Source organism: Myiozetetes cayanensis, unplaced genomic scaffold (assembly GCF_022539395.1).
Source record: "Myiozetetes cayanensis isolate MyiCay16 unplaced genomic scaffold, myiCay2020 scf27, whole genome shotgun sequence".
Taxonomy (NCBI): Eukaryota; Metazoa; Chordata; class Aves; order Passeriformes; family Tyrannidae; genus Myiozetetes; species Myiozetetes cayanensis.
In genome coordinates, this window is record NW_026087488.1 from 6,410,076 (window position 1) to 6,435,368 (window position 25,293).

The 25,293-nt window shown below is 49.6% G+C and overlaps 3 protein-coding genes across 6 annotated transcripts in view; 1 reads left to right on the top strand and 2 right to left on the bottom strand.

The window, feature by feature from the left end:
• The window catches only part of LRWD1 (leucine rich repeats and WD repeat domain containing 1), a 25,109-nt gene extending 12,115 nt beyond the window's left edge, over window positions 1-12,994 (bottom strand). The window contains exons 1-3 of one of the 3 annotated variants that reach the window (XM_050321570.1): window positions 12,197-12,994; window positions 10,640-10,741; window positions 1,420-1,565 (exon numbers count right to left, since the gene is read on the bottom strand). In XM_050321570.1, coding sequence (XP_050177527.1) covers window positions 1,420-1,499 — 80 coding nt within the window. In that variant the 5' untranslated portion in view covers window positions 1,500-1,565; window positions 10,640-10,741; window positions 12,197-12,994. Of the gene's footprint in view, window positions 1-1,419; window positions 1,566-3,389; window positions 3,546-10,639; window positions 10,742-12,196 lie in introns of those variants that run through there. The other 2 variants (XM_050321569.1, XM_050321571.1) reach the window with 2 other exon arrangements.
• ALKBH4 (alkB homolog 4, lysine demethylase) lies at window positions 3,472-8,419 on the top strand. The gene is made up of 3 exons (XM_050321572.1): window positions 3,472-3,600; window positions 4,260-4,457; window positions 4,904-8,419. The coding sequence occupies exons 1-3, from the start codon at window positions 3,508-3,510 to the stop codon at window positions 5,537-5,539; spliced, it is 927 nt and encodes a 308-aa protein (XP_050177529.1). The 5' UTR covers window positions 3,472-3,507; the 3' UTR covers window positions 5,540-8,419.
• On the bottom strand, window positions 12,492-25,107 carry ORAI2 (ORAI calcium release-activated calcium modulator 2). 2 transcript variants are annotated; one of them, XM_050321575.1, is made up of 4 exons: window positions 23,708-25,107; window positions 21,374-21,419; window positions 18,976-19,216; window positions 12,492-13,579 (listed from the first exon to the last, which is right to left on the bottom strand). In XM_050321575.1, the coding sequence occupies exons 3-4, from the start codon at window positions 19,201-19,203 to the stop codon at window positions 13,034-13,036; spliced, it is 774 nt and encodes a 257-aa protein (XP_050177532.1). In that variant the 5' UTR covers window positions 19,204-19,216; window positions 21,374-21,419; window positions 23,708-25,107; the 3' UTR covers window positions 12,492-13,033. The 2 variants fall into 2 exon arrangements, with proteins under 2 accessions (XP_050177532.1, XP_050177531.1); XM_050321574.1 differs by lacking the exon at window positions 23,708-25,107 and adding an exon at window positions 23,090-23,236.
• Between the last annotated feature and the right edge of the window lie 186 nt (window positions 25,108-25,293).

Genomic DNA, 25,293 nt, shown 5'->3' on the forward strand with positions numbered 1-25,293 from the left:
ATAATCTGTTTTCAAAGAACTAAATTGACCAAAAAAGTGATTTTTCCATTTCTACTGCAGTGAATTTTGCTGCAAAAACTTCCAAAGGCAAATAAGGGAATCTACCTAACAAGACCACCAAAACAGAAGCATTGTGCTGAAAAAGGAAGAGGTACAATATTTGTGAGGGAAAAAGAAATATTCCTTTTCTGTAAGAAACTGAAAATTGGATGTTATAAGCAGGGTCATTTATATTTGGTTAGATCATTTAGGTGAGCTCCAAAGGGAGCTTCTAGTCCTGGCAGCCAACATCTCCTGAGGGCACAAGCCTGAGTTCCTTTAACAAACAGAAATCCTGTCTCTAATGATCAGTAAAAAAAAGGCTTCTTGATATAAATGAAGTGTGAATAAATGAGGCAAATAAACCCAGGAAGCAAGGTCCCTTCTCCTTCGCTTGGCATCTCAGAGGTCTTACCAGCCAGTCAGAAAGGCTGAGAATTCAGCTGGCTGCAAAGCTGAGTCTGACTGTGGTGTCATTCTGGGGAGAAATCCAACACTGTCCCCCAAACTTTCTGATTTATAATCCTTCAGCATCACATTCCAGAAATCCACTGCTTCAAGCACCTCCCCATCACTCTGTTACCCAGATTACTGCAGCTGATATTCCTCAGATAAACCTTTGAGTTTCTCTCTAAAAATAATTATTTTAGCACAAGACAAACCAAAAGAAATAACTTTAAAGAGTACATGTGAAACTCAAACCCTTTGCATCAGGATCAAAAACAACAAAGGCACCAGCCAGGAACTGGTCAGCTGAGTCACTCAGATTGACCAGCTCTGGAACAGTGAAATTCCACTACATTAAACATTTGGAAAACACATATTTGCAATGACCTCTGTAAAGGATCCGAGCAACAAAACTGTTTTTAGTGGTTTCTAAGTGTTTCAGAGTTTATTCTCTCTTTCTGCAATGTTTGAAGCACCAACATAATTGGATTTAGAGGAGACAGAAAGTGATGGAGGGAGAGGAAAATGGAAGGGAAATAAAGCCAAAAATACTTTAAAAACCCTCCATAATCCAGGCCAGAAAATTCTCTTGTTCACATTAAGCAATTGCTAACAAAGATGGCAGTGTTTTGGGGGTAGGGATGATATCTGGGGGTTAGGAAATCAGGATCCAGTTTCACAGAAAGAAGGTGGCAGCAAACATGTTGGCAAAAAAAGGTGACAACTGTCAATAACCTCTCTAGTGGACACAGTGCCACCAATGCTCTGTGATCCTGCACTGGGAATGCCATCTCAATTCTGTGCTTTGGAACTGCCTCTCTTTTTTTTTTTTTTTTTTGTAAAAACGCTTAGGAGATAAAAAGGAAGAAAAAAAAAAAAGGACTGCCCAAGCTGAATTCAGCTGGAATTTTCCACGGGCCTGCCTGCACTTACTTCAGTGTCTCGATCTTCCGGAGCCTCGTAGATCTTGGAACCGCTCTTTCCAAAAGAAGTTCTGTAGTGATTTTTGACATTTTTAACCTCCACCCCTCTCCTGGAATCACTAATCAGTCAACTGTAGGATCTCTTCTTGTAACCTTCTGGGAAAAACAAACAGGAACAAGAGGAAATGCTTTCAAGTGACTCCAAAAGGGGGAAAAAAACATTATGAGGTTACATGTTGATTTTGCTGCTGTGTTGGAAGTCGCCTTTTTACTTGGTTGAAATGAAAATAGCAGAGACTTATTAGGTTGGGCACAGGCTCCCAACCTGCTGACCCAATCCACCTCCAAAACAACACGGGTACCCTCCTGTGGCTGTTAGAGCGACAGACTTGCTGCAGGAGATGGCCCTCAGGACCTTGACAGCCTCACAGTTACCTGTTTGTGCCTCTCCTGGGCTCTGCTCCAGGAATTCCAACAGGCTTTCAAACAAACAGCAACAGAAAGAATAAATACACCTGCTGTGAACCCCTTCCTCTCAAGAAAATGACAGTGCACTCACTGGGCTGACCAGCTAGACAGGCTGTTGGCTTACAACTCCAAAATCCCCTAAAATTTTTGAAAACTGAAGTAATTAGCAGAAATGTAAAATACCCACCAATTAATAACATTAGTTCTTCAGCAAGGAAGAAAAATATCAACAGCATTCTGTGTGCTGTTGGTAATTACCAGATGTTTCCATGCATTGCTGCGGATGGGACAGGACATGCACACACAGCAATTCGCTGATATTTAGAATAACAACACTGGCAAGTCCAAAGGAGCTTCATGAAATTACTGGTTCAGGGCTTACCACTCTTCCTGACACAGATTCCAAGGGAGGGAAATAAAAGCTAACAAAGCTCCAAGGCCAGGCTCGCTCCTGTCTTTCAGTGTTAGATCAGCACTGCCTAAATGCCATTCCAGCACATCCTGGGGAACACAGGGGGCACTGAGCTGTCCTTGGGCTTCATTTCAGCACCACCACACACCTACAGCACCTGGAATGCTGTGTGATGGGCAACAAGGCACTGCTTTGTTAACACCTGTACGTAAGGACAGTCCTTCAGGTATGGAATATTTTATACCAGCACAAAAAGGCTGAATGGAAAACCAGTTTTAAACAGCAGATGTTTGGGATTTGATCCTTCAAGTGACAGAGCTGTTGCCGAGAGCCAAACCACAGGGTGAGGCTGAACCTACCAAACCTCCCTAAGCGCTAAGGTAAATGTGACACCAGTGGCTGTGGATGTCTCCATCGCCCTCTCTGTGACCACACCAAAACCTCAGACACAGCTGTGACACCGCTGAGCCGCAGGGGAGGCCGGGCATGGCATGTCCCCATCCCCCCAGCACCACGAGGGATGCTGCGGAGGGGACGCTCGGCCACCCCGGGAGCTGATGGGGAACTGCCCCTCAGCAGCGCTGGGGCCGGAGCCGCACGGCGGGGCATCCCCCTGAGCTGCGTGTGCTCGGCTGTGCCTGCCCTGCCCGGCCCCGCAACCCCGGCGCGGCCCCCCGGGCGCGATGCGGGCGATGCCCCGGGGGCGGCGGGGCCGCGGACGCCGGACTGTGCGCCCACCTTGGGGCGGCCTCCCGGCCGCGGGGCACTGTCTGCGGGCGCAGGCCGCGGCTCCGCCCGCGGGCAGGGCCGGGCCGGGCCGCTTTGGCTCCAGCCCCGGGCCCACGCCCGTCCCCGCGGCCTGCGGTCACCAAGGGCCGCCCGGGGCCGGCGCCGGCGCCGGCCGCGGCCTGAGGCGCCCCCGCGGGGCGTGCGCCGCGCCTACAACTCCCAGCGTCCCTCGCGGCGCGTCCGGGCCCCGCGCCACTGCTCGGGGCCGCGGGGGCTGCTGGGAGCGCGAGTCCGCCCGCGCCCCCCCATCCACACCACCCACCACATCCATCCCGGCCGCGCGGCCTTCGCCCAGCCCCCGCTGCCCTCACCTGGAAGCGGCCGGGCGGGAGGAAGAGCAGCCGGGGGAGGGAGGGAGGGAGGGAGGGAGGGAGGAAGGAAGGGCGGGAGGAAGAGGAGGAGGAGCAGGGGCCGTGCGCTCGGTGCGGGATGCGGGCGGCGGGCGGAGGGCCGGGCTGCGGCTGCAAGGATCCGCTCCTGCCTGCTCTGCGAGGGCCTGCGCCGGCCGCTCCGCCCCCGCAGGTACCGGGGAGAGGGCGGGCGGCGGGGCGGGGCGGCGGGAGGAGCCGGGGGCGGCGGGGGCGCGGGCCGGGGCCCCTCGGGGCGGGGGGAAGGAGGCGGGACCGCGACCCCCCTGCCCGGGGAGGGGCCGCGTCCCCGGGAGCTGCGGGTCTGGTGGGGACAAGGCACAGCCCCCTCCCAGGGGCACTGTGGATTCTTCGCCCTCGTAACGCCCCGGATGCGCTCAGGAGCAGAGAGGGAGCTCACCTGAGCTCCACACATCACACTCGTTTCCTACAGCTTAGCCCTGTGGCCCGGGCGATTTTTTTATCAACTTTCCTCATTCAACATTTATTGCTTATGACAAACCATATCTCTGCAGCCGGCCTGAGCGATGCCCACCATTAATCTCCTCGCACCTGTGGCCCCGAGGATCATCGCTCCTTCCCTTGTCTTTGCAGAATAAAGACATCACTAGGAAGGAAAAGTGACTTCAAGCAAGGCATCTTGTGGGGAAAAAAATAAAAAATAAAAAGCAGGGAATAGCTGTTCCCCAAAAGCAGCTGTAAAATTTCTCCTGTTGGCAAGAATCCCGTACGGTTTTCATGCTGCAATATCAAGTGGTAAAAAAATGGAAATGCCTTTATTGCTTTTTTCCTTCTCCATTGTTATTTCTCCAGGGAGAAGATAATTTCACTTACTGTCCAGCAACAGGCCTAGCTAAAGGAAATGAGCACTCGGAATTTGCTGGCTGGGCATTCCCCTTTCCAGGGGTGTTCCTGGTGGAGGAGTTCATTACTGAAGATGAAGAGTATGAGATAGTGGAACTGATGGATCGAGATGACTGGAAACCGTCACAGTCTGGCCGAAAGAAGCAGGTTGGACTTTAGAAGCACATTTGATCTTGGATGCCTCTGGAAAAGGAAAGCTGTTTTCAGTTAAACCCCCAAATATTTAGGTGTTTCATTAAATGTCTTCCTTTGAAAGCCTTTCCTGAAATCAGTGGCGGGAATTAGCTGTAGTTAAAATCAGCTTCTTGCAAAAAACACACGACAGTCAAAACAAACAGTATTTGATGGTGCATGTCCAGGCATTAAAGTTTACACAATCTCCAAGGGAAAGAAGTGGGTGTGTGGGTTTGGTTTTACTTTACAAATCTAACTCCAGAGAGATAAATGTAGATTCCCTGAGTCCTTTTGAAACCTGGTGACCAGGAAGAGGTGACAACAGAGTCCTGTAGGGACCACAGCCTCTCCAAAAAGGCTTGTCCTGGATTCTTCCTTTACACCAGCTTTTTCCCCCTCTGCCTCTTCTTTTCCAACAGGACTATGGACCCAAAGTGAACTTCAAGAAGCAAAGGCTAAAAGCTGGCGGCTTTACCGGTTTGCCAAGTTTCAGCAGGAAGATCGTGGCACAAATGGAGGCCTGCTCTGTGCTCAGTGGTTTCTTGCCTGTTGAACAGTGTAACCTGGACTACACACCAGAGAGGGGTTCTGCCATAGACCCCCACTTTGATGACTGGTGGCTGTGGGGGGAGCGTCTGGTCAGCTTAAACTTGCTCTCCAAAACTGTGCTCTCCATGTCCTGTGACTCAGAGGGCACCATCCAATTATCGCCCGCTTTCAGCAGAGGGGAATTAAGCCCCCCCGGGTCTCTTACACGAACATCAGCGCACAGAAACTCGGGCGAGGAGGGAACCGAGGCCGTTCTGCCCTCGAGGCTGGTTCCCAGTAAGGAGGTGACTGTCGCCGTTCACTTGCCCCGGAGGGCGCTGGTGGTGCTGCAGGGGGACGCGCGGTACAAGTGGAAGCACGGGATCCACCGCAAGCACATCGAGCACCGCCGGGTCTGCGTCACCTTCAGGGAGCTCTCTGCAGACTTCAGCGCCGGGGGAAGGCACGAGGAGCTGGGCAAAGAACTGCTGGAAATAGCTCTTTCGTTCCAAGGGAGGCCGGTGTGATCAAAGGGAAGCCCGAGTTGCATTTTGTTAGGAAATTTGTAAAACGAGGTACGGAATTTGTGCGACTCGGTTTATTTTTGTGTGTCTGAGGAACCAGGTGTGCGCAGAGAAAAGCTCAATAAAGTGGAAATTTGACAAACAGAAATAAGGGAGTGCAAGGAAGGGGTGGGCTTCAAAGGCTCTGCTGGGCAATGGGAGCTTTTAGGCCAAGGTCAGAAATGAGCTGTTGTATCCATTAGCTGCATCTTAACAAAAAAGCAAACAGCCAGTTTCTAAATGCTTAAGTGTTTAGAAGAAAGTCAGAATCATTAAACTGAGCTGAAAATCAGACAGCCCTTGACACAGTTTTAGCCCAAGCCCTGCCACGTATTTTAACTTTCCTGGCCCACACTGGATGCTGTCAGACGGTTTTGAGTTTTGCACCTCACCCTGGGGGCACAACTACCCCTCACCCTCCTCAGGACCTTCAGAGACCAGCTCTCAGGGGAGGAGGGTAAGCAAGTATCTCTCCACAGCTAGTACAACACACTGATAACTAATTAAAATAATTATCCTTTGCTGAAGATTCAGGCTCTTACAATGAGGACTTAATCATAAATTCTGTGCGTGACCTGTATCTTCCAGGACCAAAGAGTAGCATTTGCAGAGGGCTGATGCCACTCTTCAAGCTTGGACAGGGATCAGACCAAAGGCCTGCACAGGCTGTGTTATTTTCTGATCATTTGTCATCTCTGAACCCTGCTGTCAGCTCTCAGTAGCAAGAGTCTGATTTTGGGAATAAGCTGGGCAACAGACTGCAACACTGGCAGCTATCATTTATTTTCCTGGCACCTCCAGCAGTCAGGTTTGAATCATGCCTTGTACCTAAGATTCAAGTAGTCATTTGCAGCAGAAGCTGATTTGAGGCCATCTGTCTGCTCTGAACAAACTTCTGTGCTCTTGAAAATGAAGCTGTGCCATGGAAGAAGTGTGATCCCTTAATAAACAGAGTTGTGCCATGAAAACCATTCCGCACAGTCACACCTGCAGCAGTAAAACACCACATTACAATGCTGCCTGGCTTTGGTTGGTAAGGAAAGGGGACAGACATATTTATAAATGGGATCTCAGCATTCCTGCACTGCTGTGCTCTGCCCTAAAAGTAGTTCCTTGGCACAGTGCACAGGATTTACTGTACAGTAATCCACAAGTGCCACAGGCACTGCCCTCTGCTTTAGGGACTGCAGGGGAGGGAGCTGTTTACCCAGAACACTTACTAGAAATCAGTTGGGTCAATAAGGATATTTCTTAGCAGTTTAAGCCAACAGATTTACAGCCCTTTGTGCAATGAACCAGGTTCAGTTTAGCCCTGATTTAAACAGCTGTGGACACTGGCTATGTGTTGATTCCTGCAGGGACCCACAAGCAGGGCTGCCATGGGCAGCCCCAAACCCCAAACCTCCATCCAGGCGGGCTGGGGAGCGTCACCGAGGTGCTCCAGGAGTGATTCCAGCAGTCACAGCACAGCCTCTCTGATGGACTGATGGACACTTGTCACTGCAAACACAAACAGGCACAGACAGCTCTATCCCAGGAAATTCCTCATAGGCTGCAACTGGAAGAGAGTAGATCTACATTAGGTATTAGGAAGAACTTATTTCCTGTGAGGGTGGTGAGGCACTGGCACAGAGAAGCTGTGGCTGCCCCTTCCCTGGAAGTGTCCAAGGCTAGGTTGGACAGGGTTTGGAGCAACCTGGCATAGTGGAAGGTTCCCTGCCCATGGCAGGGGAGTGGAACTGGATGATCAGTAAGGACTCTTCCAACCCAAACCATTCTGTGATTCTCCAGCTCACTCCCAAAAGCAGGGGGTGCTCTCAAAACAGCAGTTCCTCACCTTTTTCTGCAGCCTGCTGTGATCAGCACTGTGTGGCTGGAAGTCACAGTGCTTTTGGGAGCATTATGTTCCCAGGACAGCACCTGGAGCTGCCTTTGGAGCAGAGGAGCTTTGTCCAAGCAGGAAGAGGAGGCTGTCAGCCTGGGGAGCCCAGCACAGACACACAGAGGAAACTCAGAGCGGGTTCTCACAGAGCAGTCACTGCGCCTGTATCCTCATCACCCTTCCAATTCCGAGCCTCTCCATCGATCCACTCCAACTGCAGCAATCAAGTATTGCCATTAATGTTTGGCCCTGACTTCCAACACTCCCTTTTAGATTTATATTGTGCTCTCAGCCTGCTAAAACACCCTGCTTGCGTGAACCTGCTGTTCCATCCTCTCTGCACTGGAAGCAGATGATGGCTCCTGATGAATCAGATTGCCACAATAACACATACACAGTTCATTTTGTGCTCTGCATTTGTTAGCTGAGTTTTTCTGCCTCAATCAAACTATGCAGGAAGCTGCTGCTCTTGCCAGAAAATTCCAGCTCTTCCTGGTTGGCATCTTAAATGTGAAAAAATGCAAATAAATTAAATACTGAGCCAAAACCTGAGGGATTTGTCTTGATGGTTTTGAAGTCCAAAACTTAATCTAGTCACTACACAGTAATTGCTCGGCCAGTCTTTTGACATTTTAAACAGCCTCTTGGGCATCATCCTTAGATCAAAATGCAATTACACCCATCTGTTCGGTATTACTTTTTGCAACTTTATGTACATTCTCTCCTAAAAAGCCAGAAAGCAAAACAAACAAACAAACAAAAAAGCCAGAAAACCCTGTTTTGCAAAGCATTAACAAATTGACTGTCAAGTACCATAGAAATCTAAGAAAAGTACAAAGAGGTTTTAGTCTTAATTAACGAGCTCTTAAAAGTAATTTTGTCCACTAAGCTGGTATTATTCACATAAGACATATTTTAATGGTCTTCCTGTTATAGAAGTTCCTGTCACAGCTATTCATCTCCTTAACCTCCTTGTAAAGCCTGTGCCAAGACCCAGACCCTCATTAAAAGGAAGCACATCTAATTGTTATCTACTTGTGTACGTTAAAAGGAGAAGGATAATATCTGAGCAAGATTTAAAAAAAAAAAAAAAAGGCAGAACCCAAGTTAACCCATAGAGGATGCTGGAGGACTTGAGCTGCCTTTCAAAAAATCAGTCTGAAATCAGTAAGAACAACAAAACTGAGCAAGTTTATCCAGTTTCTCTCACACAGCTGGAGAATAACTGACATACATTCATCGCTCTACATTAAATATCGTTCATGCAGAGACAAAACAAGAATAGGCAAAGCTAAAACACAGATTTTTTTTTTTTGTCTTAGCACTCATCACTGTCACAACCCTGGGCAGAAGGCAAGCTCCCAGCTGGACATGCAGGGATTCAGGGGAATGCTCTCCAAATCCAGACAGTCAAATTTAAATTGCTAAAACTGCTTTGAGACGGGTGCAGAGAAAAAGAGCCAGAGAGTTAATCAGAAAATAACCCCCCTGGCCCAGCCGCGCCGGGAGCTGAATTTGAGATTGCAGCCTGGAGGGGGTGCTGAGGCAGCTATCTTAAAAGTAGATGCGATAAGATTTAGAAGATTAAGAAGCTGCAGCAGCAGGGAAAATCCAAAAAGCCTTTTGTTGTTTGTTTGAAGGCAGGGACAGAAGAGAAAGCACGTCATGAAAGGCGGGAGGAGAACCTCCACCCCGGAGCCCAGCGCAGGTGTCCTCCAGGCAAGCTGGGCTTGCCCATCCCCACATCCCAGAGCCAGGGAAAAGGAAGGATGTTCTCTCTGCAGATGAATCCACCCCGGAGCTCTCCATAAACACTCCCACATATCTGAGCGCTTACGGCAGCGCTCGCCCCACCCGGGGCTCTCGCACAGGATCGCTTTCATCCGTCACGTGGAAACCCAACACTGCTCCATCTCTCCTGGTCATAAAGTCCCTCTCAGAGTCACATACCCACCGAAACAACGGGAGCCGGGCCTGCCCTGGGGTGATGTTAAAAATAGGGAGCTCACAGAGTGAGAGCTGCCACTGAACACAGCGAAGGGAGAACCTGACACTGCTCTGGCTCCCACAGCTCCCTCCGGCTCCCAGTCCTGCACTGCCTTTGCTCCTGCTAACGAGGGAAGGAGAGAAGTTGCCTCCTAAAACAAGGCAGGTGCCTGGGAATGATGCAAATGAGGGCTGTACCCTTGTCTTTGACAGCTCCTTCCCTGCTGTAGGAGAGGCAGGCAAGGTCCCTGCAGTGCTGCAGTCTGCAGAGGCATTTCTCTGCTGGGCAAAAGCTGTCCAAAAAAAAATCTGGAGGAAGACTCAGGACTCTCGGGTGAGATCATGGCTGTCCCTGTGCTAAGCCCCAGAGCAAAAACTGGAGAAATGGCCCAAATAAGGTAATAACTGGTCCAGCAAGTCACAGCCCAAGGGGGCTGAGAATCAGGGCAACAGCCACCCCAGGGTGCAGCAGCCCAGGGTCCAAGGCTGGTACAGAAAACCAACACACAGGTCAGGGAGATCCTTATCACATGTCCCCAGCCGAGGGTGGAACCCTTGGGAGAAGCATCTCTGGGCAGGAATTGCAGGAACGGAGCCACACAAAACCTGGGACACTCCAGGAATGACAAACAGACACCCCAGGAACGACAGAGAGGTGACAGCAAGGGACAGGCAAATCCAGACATGACACAGCCCTGCTGGGACAGCAGTGACAGTGTGGAAAGGCTGGAATCTTCATGCTTCACTGATGGGAATCCTGCTGACAGCCATGGGCAGCAGCAGGAGCAGGGGTTTTCTGGTGCTGCAGCACAGAAACACCCACCTGGACAACCACAACATCCCTACTCCTTCCTTTATGGATGAACTGCTATGGCTGGTACCACAGGTAACCTATCTGCAACACAAGTCTGGACACAACAGAGGTGAAAACGTAAACAAGTTGAAGGAAGAGATGCAGGAGCAAGAAAAGCAAATGCTGTTGTTGGGAAAGGAGAGGAGTTACAGCACTAAGGTGATCCCAGAGAGATCCCAGGTGCCACAGCCAATGAGCAAAAATACTCCCAAGGGCTTCTCATGGAAGGGAGAACTCAGTGCCCAGAGAGACACAAGACACAGAGCTGCAAGCAAAGATGGGAAAGCACGTCATTATTCTGTTTTAAGTACATTTGCCCCAGGGACACCATCCCAAACCATACCTCAGACTCCCCCTGGAGTAAAGGCGATCCCACTCCAGTCACAGATGCTCTGCCTTGAGACTGATCTTGAATCCAATCCCACCAAAGCCTCAACGAGTTATTCTACAAAAATCAAAGCACAGTTTCTGCTGCATTTCTCCATTTGCTGAAGTTCATTATACTTGCAAAAAGTTCAATTAACAAATTGGCTGTTTCCAAACAAGCTGCATTGCTTTCACAGCCCTGTGTGCACATGGGGAAACCTTTTCTTTGAAATTACAAAAATGGCCCAACGCTTTCCTCGACAACTTCCTGAGCATCCTCAGTACACGAGGGTACTATTACTGATGTTAAAGGAGAGTGCAAAGTACAGATGAGAGACTCATCCCATCTGGTCTGGCTCTGGCCTCACAACAGAAATTCTCCTGGTGGAAGAGCCCACACGTGTAATACCTGGCAGAAAACTCAACTCTGATTTTGTTGTATAAACCTTTAATTTTTATTATGGTAAAAAGAGGAAAGGGAGAGAGGGCGGATTCCTGGGGAGTTTGTATGAATTTCAGGACCACCCCCTTCCTGGAGGACACTCCTTATTTTTTTGCATATGCACATGAGTACAGATTAGTCATTTAGCACACAAAGCTTATTTTTCTTTGCTGCACATCAGCCAATATGGTACATGCCAACTGCAGCAAGAACAGCAGATGAAAGCCACAGACACAGTGCTAAGCAACTTGTTCAGCAACGCTCACATTCGCATGTAAACAAGAGAGATGAGAGTTGGTTTCCCAAGGCCCTCACCAGAGAGGGATACTGGGATAGTCTCACCCTGCTGCCCAGGGGTTTGCATGTACTCTCCGTTCTGGGAAGCTGACATGTAATAATACACTGCCATTAGATTTCTCAAATCCCAGTGGAATAAGGGACCAGGGTTAAATAGAACATTACAAACATCCTTAATGATTTCAGAAACCTGTAAGGCCTTGGAGACTCTGAAACTGCAGTTTTTGAGTGCAGAGGAGGAAATCAGCACAGGATCAGGGCCAAGAAAATGTGCTTATGCTTCTTGCAGCCCTGTGTGGCAGAAAGCCTTATTTTCCCTTCAAAGAGCTCACAGTTGCAAAACACTCTTTTCCCTCCACGAAGTTACTAAAAATCATAACATTGGGTTTTTTACAGAAGTTTTTCACCCACAAGGATGCTACAGAATTTACAAGCTTCCCTTGCTAAGCAACACACACATGCAAGTGTCATTGTCTCAGCTGCTGAAAAAAGAAATGAGCTCAAGGGAAATGGATAGCTCTTTAATGGCACACAGCATTCCCGCCGGATCCAGCTCCATCAGGCTCGCCAGCACAGCTCCAGGTTCCACCAGAGGAGCTGCCTGCTTTGGTGGAGGGAGAAGGAAGCATTCATTTCTGACAGAAAAATGCTACAGCCAGTTAAAAAAAGCCAAGTGATGGAATACACAGGACTGGGCTTGTTCTCTCCAGCAAAACAGGCAAGAGGCATCGCAGCAACACACGAATGAAGAAGACACAGCAACAGATTCGTACAATATTTGCTGTCACTCCTTACCTCCTTGAAACTCGCCTTGCTAGTCCTTCAAAGTTTTGTCTCATTAAATTCCCCGTCACTGTTCTGTTTTAAGAATGTCCTTGTTAGAACTAAAACACCTGTAAGCCTTCCCTGGGCACTCTTGCCTCTTCTTGGGAAAAAACACATGATCTTGGCACTCATTCGATCTAAAGTGACAGATGCTGCTGAAAAAAAGTATGAGAGAACTTCCCAGCCTCCTGCAACTCAAAATTCTACATCCCCAGCTGTAAAAATATAGTAAAGAACAGCAAGAAAAGAACAAAAAAGCTAAGGCTGATTTCTTTCTGGTTATGTATTTATGGAATACTTGCTTTGGAACAACGGTGATCAACACTCTCGGTTTCTGTTGTGCTTTCCTGGATGTCCTTGAGTCAGCTGCAGGTACCCACATTAACCAGCTCTGCTCTAGAAATGAGCTGCCAGTTAATTGTGGCTGCACTGACAGCCAGGGAGTTCTGACATGCAAGACAGGTCCTACACACACTGGCTTTTTGGAAGCTGATGCAGTTTTACTTTTGGCAACAGAATATTGCATTCGTAAAAAAAACACAGATTTTTGGCTACCTGAACCCACGTTAAGGTAAAGTTTTGACCTTGAACTCCACGGCAGTGTCAACTCAAGTACCAAGTGTGCAGGACCAGAATCAGGCCAGAGACCCCAGCATGTGAAACAGCACAAGAACCCACAGCTAGAAATGGCAGGCAATTAGCATTTACAGATTGAAGCCTCAAGACAATCCACCACTGGTGCGTCCCACCGAGTAGCAAACCGGGTGTGCTGCCCTCAGCCCCAGCTGAGGGGGTGTGCAGGCTCTGTCACACCACCTGCATGCCTCTGTCATGCCCGTCTAACTGCACTTTCAGTTTGTGGAGCTCCTCGATCTCCCGGTTGTGCCGCTCCGTTTTGTGCCGCACCAAGGAGCGGTAGAAGTGAATGGTGAAGACAACAAAAATCAGGCCCACGGGGACCATGATGATGGTGGAGACCAGTGCTGACTGCCACCCTGCGTGGCTGCTGGGCTTCTCCACGTTGGTGGTCTCGTTCTTCAGGATGGAGCCCACAGGCAGGAATTTTATCCAGCACAGCAGCACGACCTCCGCGAGGAAAAGGAGGATCCCCAGGACGGTGGAGAAGCCCCAGGCCAGCTCGATGTAGGGGTGCATGCGCTCGTGGGGGGACTCGCTGATGGAGTTCAGGTTGTGGATGTTGCTCACTGCCTCCACGTTGGGCAGAATGCAGGTGCTGATGAGGAGGGCAAAGAGATGAACCGCCACGAGCACCGTCGTGCAGGCACTGAAGGCGATCAGCAGCATCTGGGGGTACTTGTACTGCACCTCCAGCTGCACCTCCACCATGGCAACCTGGAACCAAGGAACAGAGAGCTCGTCAACAGCTGCCAGCTTTCCCTCCTTTCAAGGCTTCCATCCCGGAAAGCATCTTTATTCAGGAAGAACACCTAAGGTCAAGTACACACTCAAGCGCTTTCTGGAACGGCAGCTGGGATGGATCACTGCTGTTCCTCACACAGCCTGTGCCGTGGCCTTTGCGAGGCTCGGGAAGTTTCTGCGCCGCCGGTTTCTTTTCTAACGTAACGCATCTCTCCCTGCAGCCACGGGCCATACGAGCTGCATCAACCCCAAGGCGCAGCAGAAGGGACTCATCAGACAGCACGTGGGGTGGGGAGGCGGCTGACAGCCTGCCAGGCCTCCCCCCCTCACACCTTCTCCTTCCGCCCCGCACTCCCGGCTGCAGCGCAGGAAGTTTCGACTGCGGGCGTGTAAAGAAAAGCAAAACCCAAGCAGCTCCCTGGCCAGTGGCCAGCCAGGTTTCACTGCCTCCCCTTGGGAAGCACACAAGCTACTTCGCAGTTTAAGTCAGCCCCGTAGTTAAAATAGCTGCCTTCTATTCTCAGAACAGTTTACGTTTGGTTTTATTACAAATATGCCCAGATACAAGTTATTTATATCCTCAAATTTCTCCCTTGAGGGCTAATAAGTTACTGATACACTCAGCAGTAGTGGACAGCTACTGCCTTATGGGTGTGCTCAGCAACTCAGAGAGAAGTCTCCTTCCCAAAACAAGAGCAGGTCTCTAAAGCTATTTTTAATTTTATCAAATAAAGCTTAAGAAGCAGAATATGTGCAAGAGAGCAGGAGGCTCTTCTGAGATCAGAACTGGAGTACTAGTACAAGCCTGTTAACTGGTTTAGCATAGAAATTTGTACAATTACTTAACCTACCTATGAAGTAAACCAGTACTTCTCTGTGGTAGCATCCCTGAAAGGACTGCACAAACCTTTTTCGCTAAGAGAAGCCACAAAAGCAGTGGAGAAGACTATCAAACATTCCTCTCTAGCAGCTGGCTTGGATCTGCAGCTGCACTTCATGATTTGCAGACACGTTAACTCTCCTGGCAGCAAGCAAAACCTCTGGTGATCCCAGGGGATCTGCTGCTCCGGCACGGCACAGCTACGTGGAAAGAAGCCATGCTTGGGTTCCTGACTCAGGGCAGTGCCTCCCAAGACCATCATGACAAGGCAAAGTCTGAACAAGCAGCTCAATTCTGGGACACTGAAGGATTTTGCAGAACTGACTCATGATTACTTTATCCAGACTTCATGAGACACCCCCCGAGCAGCCATTTCAGGCTCTGTATAATCACCTGCACCGCTCACTCTGGCATTACTTGTTAATAATATTATTTAGGCACTGGAAGATTAGGGGTCTGCCCATGTTCTCCCTGTTGGAAGCCCTAAAAAGGATTAAAGGGGATGGAAGCCAGTTGGCATGACTGCTGCCTTACCTGCATTTACTCTGAAACCATCAGCAGCCTGAATGAGAGGATCACTGTCAACTCTGAACACATTTAGCAGCAACCAAGACATAAGACGTGGCAAATGGTCTACAAGCCCAGATTTATACCTTCAGCAACTACTTAGGATTTTAGAGACTCGAAAAATATTGTGACAGTTCTTGGGATATTCCTAGCATTTTGTCCTGATTATGAACATGTGGAGAGTTTACTTTGTTTGTTTGTTTGTTTTTATAGGTTCCTGTTTGCAGTTTACAGTAGTTCTTGTTGTACAGCAAAGAAAATATTAACACAGGATTGGCCTTCTATCTGTTGCAAGGTTAATTTAATTAAAACACATTTCACATGGCCTTGTGCACGTTCTCTTTGCAATTCTCCTTATATTGATTCGAGAGGGAGGGGATCAGACTTATTCTCCACGTACAATGAATTTGTACAGCTCTGTGGTTGCCAGTCACACCCCATCAGCCAGGAAAAGCTGCAGGTATATTGTTCATTAGTGGGTGCTGTAATAGCCAGAGACGTGGTATTCAGCCAGCTGAATGGGAATTGTACCTGCATGTTCAATTTATAGCTTTATATTAAAGCTGAAAGCCTGGCTCATGTCAACATATCAATTTCTGCTTGTTATCCTCCACATGAGCAGCGCTTTTCAGCTAATTGGATGTTTCCTCCCAGACTAACCTATTCCCTAGGGCTGGCTTCAGCTGTGCAATGTGATGAATTTTTAACACTGACTGATGGCTCAGTAAGAGGTATTTCAGGGGAAAACATCAACAATCCAGATAGGGCAGCAAGGCAGAAAACCAGTTCATTTAACCCAAACAAGTGCTGAAAAGGTGAGTGAGCCCTGATTGCTTTACCCTGCACAGCCTGTCATGTCATTCCCTGACCGGGATAAGAGAAAGAGGACAAGCTGACATAACCCATTTAAAAATCATTAAATATGCTGCCTAGCCTGTAAAACTATTAATATGTCATGTTTGATACAATTATACTCTTCCCTGCAACAGCCCCCTTTATTTTAACCTCTTCTCAGAAGCCACTTTGCAAGGCTGAGCACTGTGCCAAGCCATGGAGTATTTCAGCATGGGCTTAATTTTAAGCTTGAGAATCACCCCGTTGAACTCCAGGCTCACAGGACCGAGTGCTCAGAACATTTTAGAATTAAACTGCAATTAAACTACATGCAATGATAGTGGGTTTTAGACCAGTATGGCCCCGATTATCCACAACAAAAATTATACTCATCTTGAAAAATTCAGACCAGGACAGATAATAACAGGCAAAAGGATGACAAATGGCTTAACATAAACCATGACACATTCACACAGATGGTTTGGCAGCCTGTAAAAATCACTCCAGTAGATCTGTTAGGGTTTTTGTTTTGTCTTTTTTTTTAAATCAAATACATATCCTGTAGCAACTGGACAAGTATTGAGAAGATGGATTAGCAGTAATAGCTCTTATTTCCATCAGGAAAATTATTAAGGAGGTCTCCTAAGCTCCCTCTAAATTTCCTTTATCTGCAGCCTCCTCGGGGCGAATGCAGTCACCCTACAACCCATCTCCAAGCAGACATGGCACTAGAATGGCCCACATCCTCCTGATCTGCCCAACTCTCTGCCAGACATACCAGAGATGGTAACAAGGAAGGTTTGCATTATTCTGCAGCCTGTCCAGAAGAAGCTGGATCAGAGCCATCGCCTGTTGATTAAATATCCATCAGCTCACAATAATTTTCGGCCAATATGGAACTGGCTCGAATCAAACACACCGACAGCGAAGTAAATAAAGCAATAGCCAAGCCCTGAATGACATTTGTTTACACAGTTAAATGCACTCAAGGCTTCAGGGAAACTATTTCGTAGAATCACAGAATCGTTTAGCTTGGAAAAGACCGTCAAGATCACCGAGTCCAACCGTTCCCCCAGCACTGCCAAGTCCACCGCTAAACCATGTCCCTGAGTGCCACGTCTGCACACATTTATCTCAAAATAACTTCTCTTCTTTCATCAACAGCCAAATAGGTGCTCTTAATAGAGTAAACATCCGTGTACTAAATACCTGCATGCCAAATTACCAGGGGAGAACCAACCCAATAGGAACAAACACCTCAGCTTTCACAGGAAGGTCCAATTAGCTGGGAAAAAGCTTGCTAATAAAAAGAATTCCTTATTGCAAGAGATTTTATGTCTTACAGTTACTGATTTCAGGTGTAGCTCTTATATGTTAGGCTGGTGGTCATAATTACACTGCTTAGCTCTGTGTGTTTATTGGACTTGCATTTTAAACAGTTTAAAGAGAACACAAAACCAATGGTTAACTCTGTGTGTTTGCCAAGGACTTCCAGCAACTTTCTGTTGTGTGAGTTGAGAAGGCATGCTTTGTTTTCAGTGCCCTGCAGTGTGGGTGGGCTGCAAGCCCCTGAGTCCAGTGATGCCAGTGAGAGCACAGCCCAGCACGGACACCTCGTGGGACCACGCTGGTAGATCAGCCCACACCACCACAAAATGTTAATGTAATAACCATGTTAAAGAGAATGGTCTAACAAATGACTAACATGGAACTCCAGAGGCCCACAGGGCAAGCACGTGAGAGGCTTTTTAGAGTAAGGAAACTGAGTGAAAGGAGTCTACAGGAGAGCACCCGGCTTTCTCAAAAGAGGGGACATTCTGCCCTTGCAGCACACAAGTTTGGTTATAAACCACCAAAGACTTTGTGAAAAGCTTTGATGAGCATCTCTTGCACACAGATAGAAGAGTGGAAAGGAAACAACCCCCCCCCGAGCACCCTCTCCCCGTCCAGCCTGCTCCCACTGAACCCCCCACCTGCAGCTTTCCAGCTTCACTTTGGGTGACCAACTCTGTCATCCCAGACTGCTGAAATGTTACGGATGATTCATGGTCTGGGGGACTGGGGGAGGAAAAAGCAGCGGAAAAAGCTAAAATAAAACAAGAAAGGCTATCTGGAAAGATCTGTCTTCCCCCCCACAGCTTCTGAGCTGCAGGATGCAACATCCTCACATCGCGTCCCACGCACCAGGCACTGCCCTCTGCCCCTCTGCTGAGAGACCTCAGGAACAACCAGACCTGCCCATTTCCTGAGCAGAAAACCTCCCCCAAACTGGTTTCAATTCTCACTCCCAGTAAGCAAGAAACAGAGGGGAGATGAAGGGGCTCACACTGACACAGCAGAGCCGTGCTGAATGGGCCTGAGCACTGGACCAGACTGTCTCAGTCTTGTTTATTTGCTTACTCCTCACATGGTTTTGACCTATGCAAATACCTTCCAGATAGCACCCAAGTGCAACACAGTGGAAAGCCAGCACCAGGGATTACTTCCAATAGGCAGCACTGACAAAAATATACTGGGTTTGGCTCCCTTCAGGCTACAGAGCCCTCTGACATGAGGTCTGAGGCTCAGGGCCTCTTCTCACACCTCAGTGTATAACACGATCTCCCTGATCGCGCTACGCAAACTTCTCTTTGGCAGACTGCGACCCAACCTCCACCTTATTTTAGACACCGTGACCTGAGAAAACACACACAGAAATTAAAGTAACGTTCAGGACCACAGCAACCACAGGGGCCTGGGGGAACTCCACGCCCACGAGCAACCTCTCCCATGGGCAAAGTAAAGGCAGCAAGGGATGAACGGCCTCAGGGCCAAAGGAGAGCTCAGGTCCTGGACTGTTCAGCACTGCTGGTGGAACACTTGCAGGTAGGGGATTAGTATTTTTAAAGAGCTGACTTGGGAGCGTGTGGGTTGTCTTAGCTCATGTATCAGTGCTGCCTTGAGAGAGCCAGCCTCAAACTTTGCAGCAGCAGCCTCTTTCAGGAAACAACAGCATGTCCTGCTTGTTCCCAGGAGGAAAACGCCGATCAACAGATGATTTTAGAGAGACAAAACCTTCGCGACTCAGAAAACTAGAAAACACACCTACCATGGCAAATCCAGAGAGCAGAGCAGAGGTTCTGCTGGAAGCTTTCAGTTTGGCTCGGCTCAGGTACAACTTTCTCCAGGAAAGGGCTTGAACAGAGTGGTGGTTTGAGGTGACCAGTTCCAGGTAGCTGCGCCGGACCCAGTCCCGGTAATCCATGCCCTTCGTGCCAGGCTCAGAGCAGCAAGCAGGGGTGGAGGGATCCACCGGGACGTTTAATTCAGAACTCATGGTGAGAGAAACGCTGAGGGAATAAAACAGTCACGTTCAGGCAGACAGGACGAGCATCAGCTACCGGAAAAGCTACGGAGGAACAAAGTTGCCCTTGATCGGTGGGAAATGATGGACCAAATGCCAACACACTTGCAAGGCACAGAACTGAGAAAGGATGGTCCCTGATTGACAAAAACGACCATAGGAACTAGGAGAGATTATACAGGTAAACTCAGAAACTACTCCAGCAGGAATTCAGGAAGGCTGCACAGCATCAGGCTTTTCATTTCAGAGCTGGCACCTTGACTTTGCCCTCTAATTCCTCCTTGCTAATAAAAGAATTGTTTTACAGATGACATTTTGGCAGTAGGGTCCCCATCTTATAATTTTGTTTTGAGCTGACAGTTCATTTCCCAGTGCATCATGGACTGGCTCCAAATGCATCTCCTTAGAGAATCAAAGTGACACCAGTTCAGGGAGTCACTTTTTGCTCCTTCTTTGCAAACCAGTTTTTCTCAGTTAAACCATTGCTCCTCATGGCTCATTTCACACAGGCACAGTTTTCTTTCCCAGCCTCCCCCAAAAGACACAGAGCTGACTGCTGTGTAGGATTAACAAATGAACTTCCCAAGCTCTTGCAGTGGGAATTTCAATTTCCTGAACTGCTCACACTCCATTTATCAGCCACATCTGAGCAAGAATCCCATTCCCTTAATTCTACCAGTGGCTCTGAGCACGAGGAAAGGAAAAGACAATTCCATGGGGAAAAGTAAGCTGCCTCCAGGAAATTTCATCATCTTCAGATTCAAGAGATTACACTGAGAGATAGATGAAAGGAGCAAGAGTATTTCAGGTGGTGAATGCCACAGAGGCAAGTGTGGGGTCCAAACCACCCTCCTTACACCACCACATCACCAGGCTGCTGTTGAATGGCTCTGGTGATCTCTGTGCCATCCATAGACACAGGGCAGGATCCATGGAATGTTTTGAGCAAAAAATTCTCAACCCTGGCAAACATCTGAAACTAATGTTTAACTCGGCCTTCCAAAGAATGGAAACTACGATCTTCCAGCTAATCCCCGCACTCACAACTCTGCCATTGACATTACAGCTGCACCTTCTGGCCATAAAATACCCACCAGCTCCTAGCAGGAGGAGATGCCTGCCCAGAATCACACCTGGTGTGGTACTAATTAGTCCCAGCACCACACCTCAAGGTCACAGGCACCTTGCTGCTCACTCCCACACCGCCCCAGGTCTCCACATGCAGGGGACACATGGGGACAGCTAATAAAGCCATGGCTGGTGTGAGATTTGAAGGAGTGGCAAAGATCGAAAGGACATCAACTGCCCACAACTCTGAATGCTGTCACTAAAAGGGAACAAAGCTGTTTCAGGCACAATAACAAAGATTACACTGCAGCAGCAAACAAAGCATGGCAGGTCACAAGATTGTCCCTCCTGAACACAGGGGGCTTTCGTGTTCCAGCCCCCTCAGACATAATAAGGATGGCAGCAAGAGCACAAGATCATTCCTGGGCAGTTTTTGACAAAGCCACCACTACACTGAGAACTATAGGATGGCTCCTGACCTGCTCAGGAGTTTTCAAAATATTAAAAAAAAAAGGCATAAAATAATATACATGCAACAATAAAAGCAAGGAGACAGTAAGAAGGACAACCCTTCCTGCTTGCTCTGTGTTTCAAGAAAAGGCAAGAATCACCTATTTTAGAGAAGAAGAAAAAGGCCTCCTGGGAGGATCGGAGGCAGAAACAGTCTGTGAGCAGCAAAATTATGAAGCTGTTTCCTGTGACAACATCCTGTGTGGATTCTGCAATGTACAGTGTGGAGGGAATTTATGGACTTTGTCCCCAGCTGGTACAGCGATGGCCTCTAGTCTGCCATTTGTTTTCAAAAAATACGCAGGAACTTTTTATGTAGGAAGCTTTGACCCCTGGGACAAATTCCACTGAAAAGACAAATGAATTCAGAGGTTGCAGAGAGAGGGCAAGAGCACCCAATCACATCTGCTTCTTTCATTAGAAAAATAAGCTAAAAATACCACAAGGATGAATTTTCACTCTGGAGCAGCTCAAGAGATGTTCTCAAATAAGTAAACAACTTTAGAATAAAAATCCATAAACACAAACGTAGCCCAAACAAGCAGTACCAGGATGGCAAACTCACCTGGCTGGCTATGGACATGGAGGAAGTGGGTGGTGGGCTCCAGGGGCTGAAACACAACAAAAGAAGCATTTTTCATGCACTGTGTCTGAAGCAGTTTTACTCTGGAAATACTTTTCAGACAGTTATCGGCACCCGGGCAGGGTTATTCTGAAGATTTCACGTTCCTGCCTTGCACAGTTAAAGGTTTAGCACACTTGCTCTTACAGAAATAACTGTCCTACAGGGTTTCACTGCACATGGCTGCCGAGTTTTGGATGGAGAATGAGGACTTCCCCGGGAGACCTCTTCCTCTGCCAGCTCTGGCAAAGTCCATCCCAGCTGCATCTTCACTCGCTTCTATTGCACCACCAACGCATCTGACCCCACTTCATCTCACACTGGTGAGATGGAAAGCTCTCTGTTATTGCTCCCTCACATTGATCTCATTACCCTGCCCCAGGGAAAGCCTCTGCCGTGCCTCACATCTCCGTGCCCCGCTGCAAGCACACGAGCAGGGATTTCTCCACAGCAGAGAACGAAGCCGATGCCAACAAGATGAGATATGCAGATCTGTCTCAGCAGCACTGGCAGCTTCCCTGCCTGGTTTTGGGATGCTGGCCCCCTCCTCGGACACAGATTTCTGCCCCACACCCCCAGACTGGTCAGTGGGTTTGTACCAAAGCCTTTCTTTCCTGTGTAACATCATCCAGCCCCCCGCAGGCCATGGCTAAGCAAAACCCCAGGCCCTGCTACTCCTCTTCCAAGAGCTCAGGCCCTCTTTGCTGCGGGGAATCCCTTTGTATGTCCCCTTCTGGCTCAGGGCCCCCCAGAAGCACCCCTGGGGTGTCACAGCACCCAGGCAGGGTGTGAACACCCCACAGCTGTGACCTCCCTTATGGCAGCAGGGGATCACCTCCCAAGCAGGATATGATCCCTCACCCCATCACCACAGCTGGGATCCCACTCACAGGGCACTGCCCGAGCAGTGGATTTCTCCTCCTCTTTCCCAGCCACCCTCAGCACACCCGTGCAGGATGTAAGGGACGATCCCCCTTCCAGCAGCACCCTCAGACAGGGGATCCCCCAGGCCAGGATAAGACCCACTCACAGGCAGAACCTTTCCCTCCACAGCAACCTGGGCAGATCCTTCCTAGGCAGAATGCGATCTCCTGCCACTAGCTCCCTATCTAGCATCCCAAGGTTCCCCCCCAGTCCCTCGATCCCCTTTTCCAACAGCACCCTGGGCCAGCGGCTTCCCGACGCCGCAGGCTGGAGGTGTCTCCCCACAGCACCCCCGGCGAGGATTCCTGTCCGGACACATTCCCGGGGCGCCAGCCTGCCCTCTGCATCCCAAGGGACCTGCAGAGCACCGCCGGGCAGGACGGGACCCCCTTCCCTCTCAACCCCACCGCCCCGGGCAGGGGACAGCCCCCAGCGGAGCAGGATGAGGCGCGTTCCCACCTCCACCATCCCGATCCAGGGATTCTCCCTGCGCGGGCAGGACGAGGCGCGTGCCATTCCCACCACCCCGCGCAAGGGAATCCCCATCCACGCAGGGTCAGACCAACTTCCCCGGGCAAGATGAGACCCCCCCTCGTCCCGGTGGGCAGGGCACGCTCCCACCTCCGCACCCCAAACACGGAAGGGATGCCCCCACTACCCCCAGAGTGCGGGGCCCGCCGGGGGGCAGCCCCCACCCCACCTCGGGGCGGGATGCGGGGGCGGGCCGTGGCTCACCGCGCTGCTGTCCGGGGGCCGGGCCGGGAGCCCCGGGATCGCGGGCGGGAGCGGGAGAGCCGGAGCTGGAGCCGGAGCCGGGATCGGGATCGGGAGCCGGAGCTGGAGCCGCCTCCGCCGCTGCCACGGCAACGCCGGGCACGGGCCACGTGACCCGCAGGAAACGAGGCGGGTGCGCCGCCACGCCCCCGCACGTGACCGCGCTCTGATTGGGCCGCGGCGCTGCCAGACCACGCCTCCCTTGGCGGCGGGGGCGGGGCCTGGGGAGGAGACCCCACCCGCGACCCCCCCGACCCCGAGGATTTTGGGGGTCCCGCCACACTGGGGGCGTACTCAGCGGTCACAATGGAAGGGCAGCCCCCGGCACCCGCAGCCGGGTGGGATCCCGGGGGTCGCAGCCCGTCAAGGCGCATCTGGCAGGTTAAAAAAAAAAAACCAGCCAGCTCTGCGGATCCCTGAAATCACGGTCGGGCTGAAAATCCCCCACTGGTGACGGTGGTGGCGGGTCTGGGGCTGGCGTTATCTCTAAGTCTTGGCACAGAGAAGGTATTGGTGCAATGGGATGCAAATGTGCTTTTATTACAGTTGTTAATTACACAGCAAAAAGTCGCCACTTACATAAGACAAAAGGCTCTGCCTCCGCCGGGCTGCAACCTCCTCCGGCGCCCTGGAATCCCGGCTGCTATCTCCCTGCACTCCTCCTCTATTGACTCAGCAGGAAATCCTGTATAAACCCATCAAAAGGACAGGGACAGCCTTATGGGAAAGAGAGGGAGTTCCTTCCCTGGAAACGAGATAAAGAAAATGCCGAAAGGCAGCACAATGGGTCAGCTTTATCACAGGGTAATCCCATCATCCTGAATTCCCTTCTGCCCGGGGGGAGGGAAGAGACAGGAAAACACTTCCCAAAAACCTAATAAAGAGACAGATATATTTTTTTTATCCCGAGTGTGCTTTTCACCTCTGCGATCAGGAGCACCTCTGCTCGGTTTTAGTACTAAGCCCGCTGTCGCTCGGAGTCCCACGTGTAGAATTGGAACAGGGCAAACTTTAACCCCTGAAGATTAGTCTCCATCAGGGAAAGGAGAGGGACTCTTCTAGAAAAGAATCCAGAAAGAGAATTTAACGTAAGCAGGTTAAACTCCCGGGCAGTTTTAAGCCTTTAAATTATTACTGCTTTGTCAGGGCCCTATTTACAATAGGAAGCAGTTGTAGAGTTGTTCCTCGATTTACTACACACAGGAGTACTTCCCTTTTTCTACTCTGTGGATGACGTTTACCCAGTTTTGAGGTCACAGAGTACCTGCATTTTTGTCTTAACAAAGAAACATCCCTCGGAACCTCCCTTTGAAGTGCTCTGTATTCTCAACGAGCTCGTACTGCCGCGAACAACCACAACACGGCAGAGTATTTTTTGGAATTCACAGCAACACCTACCAAATACAGCTCCTACTGCTACACTGAGCCACCCCAGCGAGACAGACCGTGAGGCAGATCCCACCTTCACCAACATGTTCTCTTTGCTGTTTATGGATTTCACCTACAAACTCGGCATTCCTGCAAAATGGAGAGCATGAATAATTCAGCACGGGTAAGGATGGCATCTTAAGGAGGCAGGATGAGGCCACACAAACCTGTATTTGTTCAATCACCAACATCTGCTCTACTTAATGCAGAACAGGACTTAGCTCAAAGGCCTGACAAGCTCAGAGGCAGAACATCTTTATTTGTGAGGCTCTCAGTTCTTCTCTGTCCATAAAAAACACTGTATTTTTATGGCTCATCCCACAGTATCCACAGGGTTTGCCAGCCCTAAGGGGGATTCACGTGAAGCAGTGCCCATAACTCATCTCTCCACAGGGAAAATGCCAGGTGCAGAACATCCATCCTGCACCAGAAGTGCTCAGGAATGAAACATTGCCACAACCTGCCTCTGTGGAGACTGAGCAGAAAACAGTTCCATGCAGATCTCTAACTTGGCAGGGAGGACAGCTGGGATATAGACCTTGCAGGTCAAAAGTTATCCAGCTCTAAATTTTTTAGGTATGTACAGGGGAACTAAACACAAACATCACTTGCACTTGATCACATCTGCTTCCCAGCCACCACAGTAACACCACTGAGAAGCCATTACATAAAGCCAGCTCAGACAAAATGCAGGATTTCTGGCAGCACTGCTCAACAAAGGATAAATCTAAAAAGAG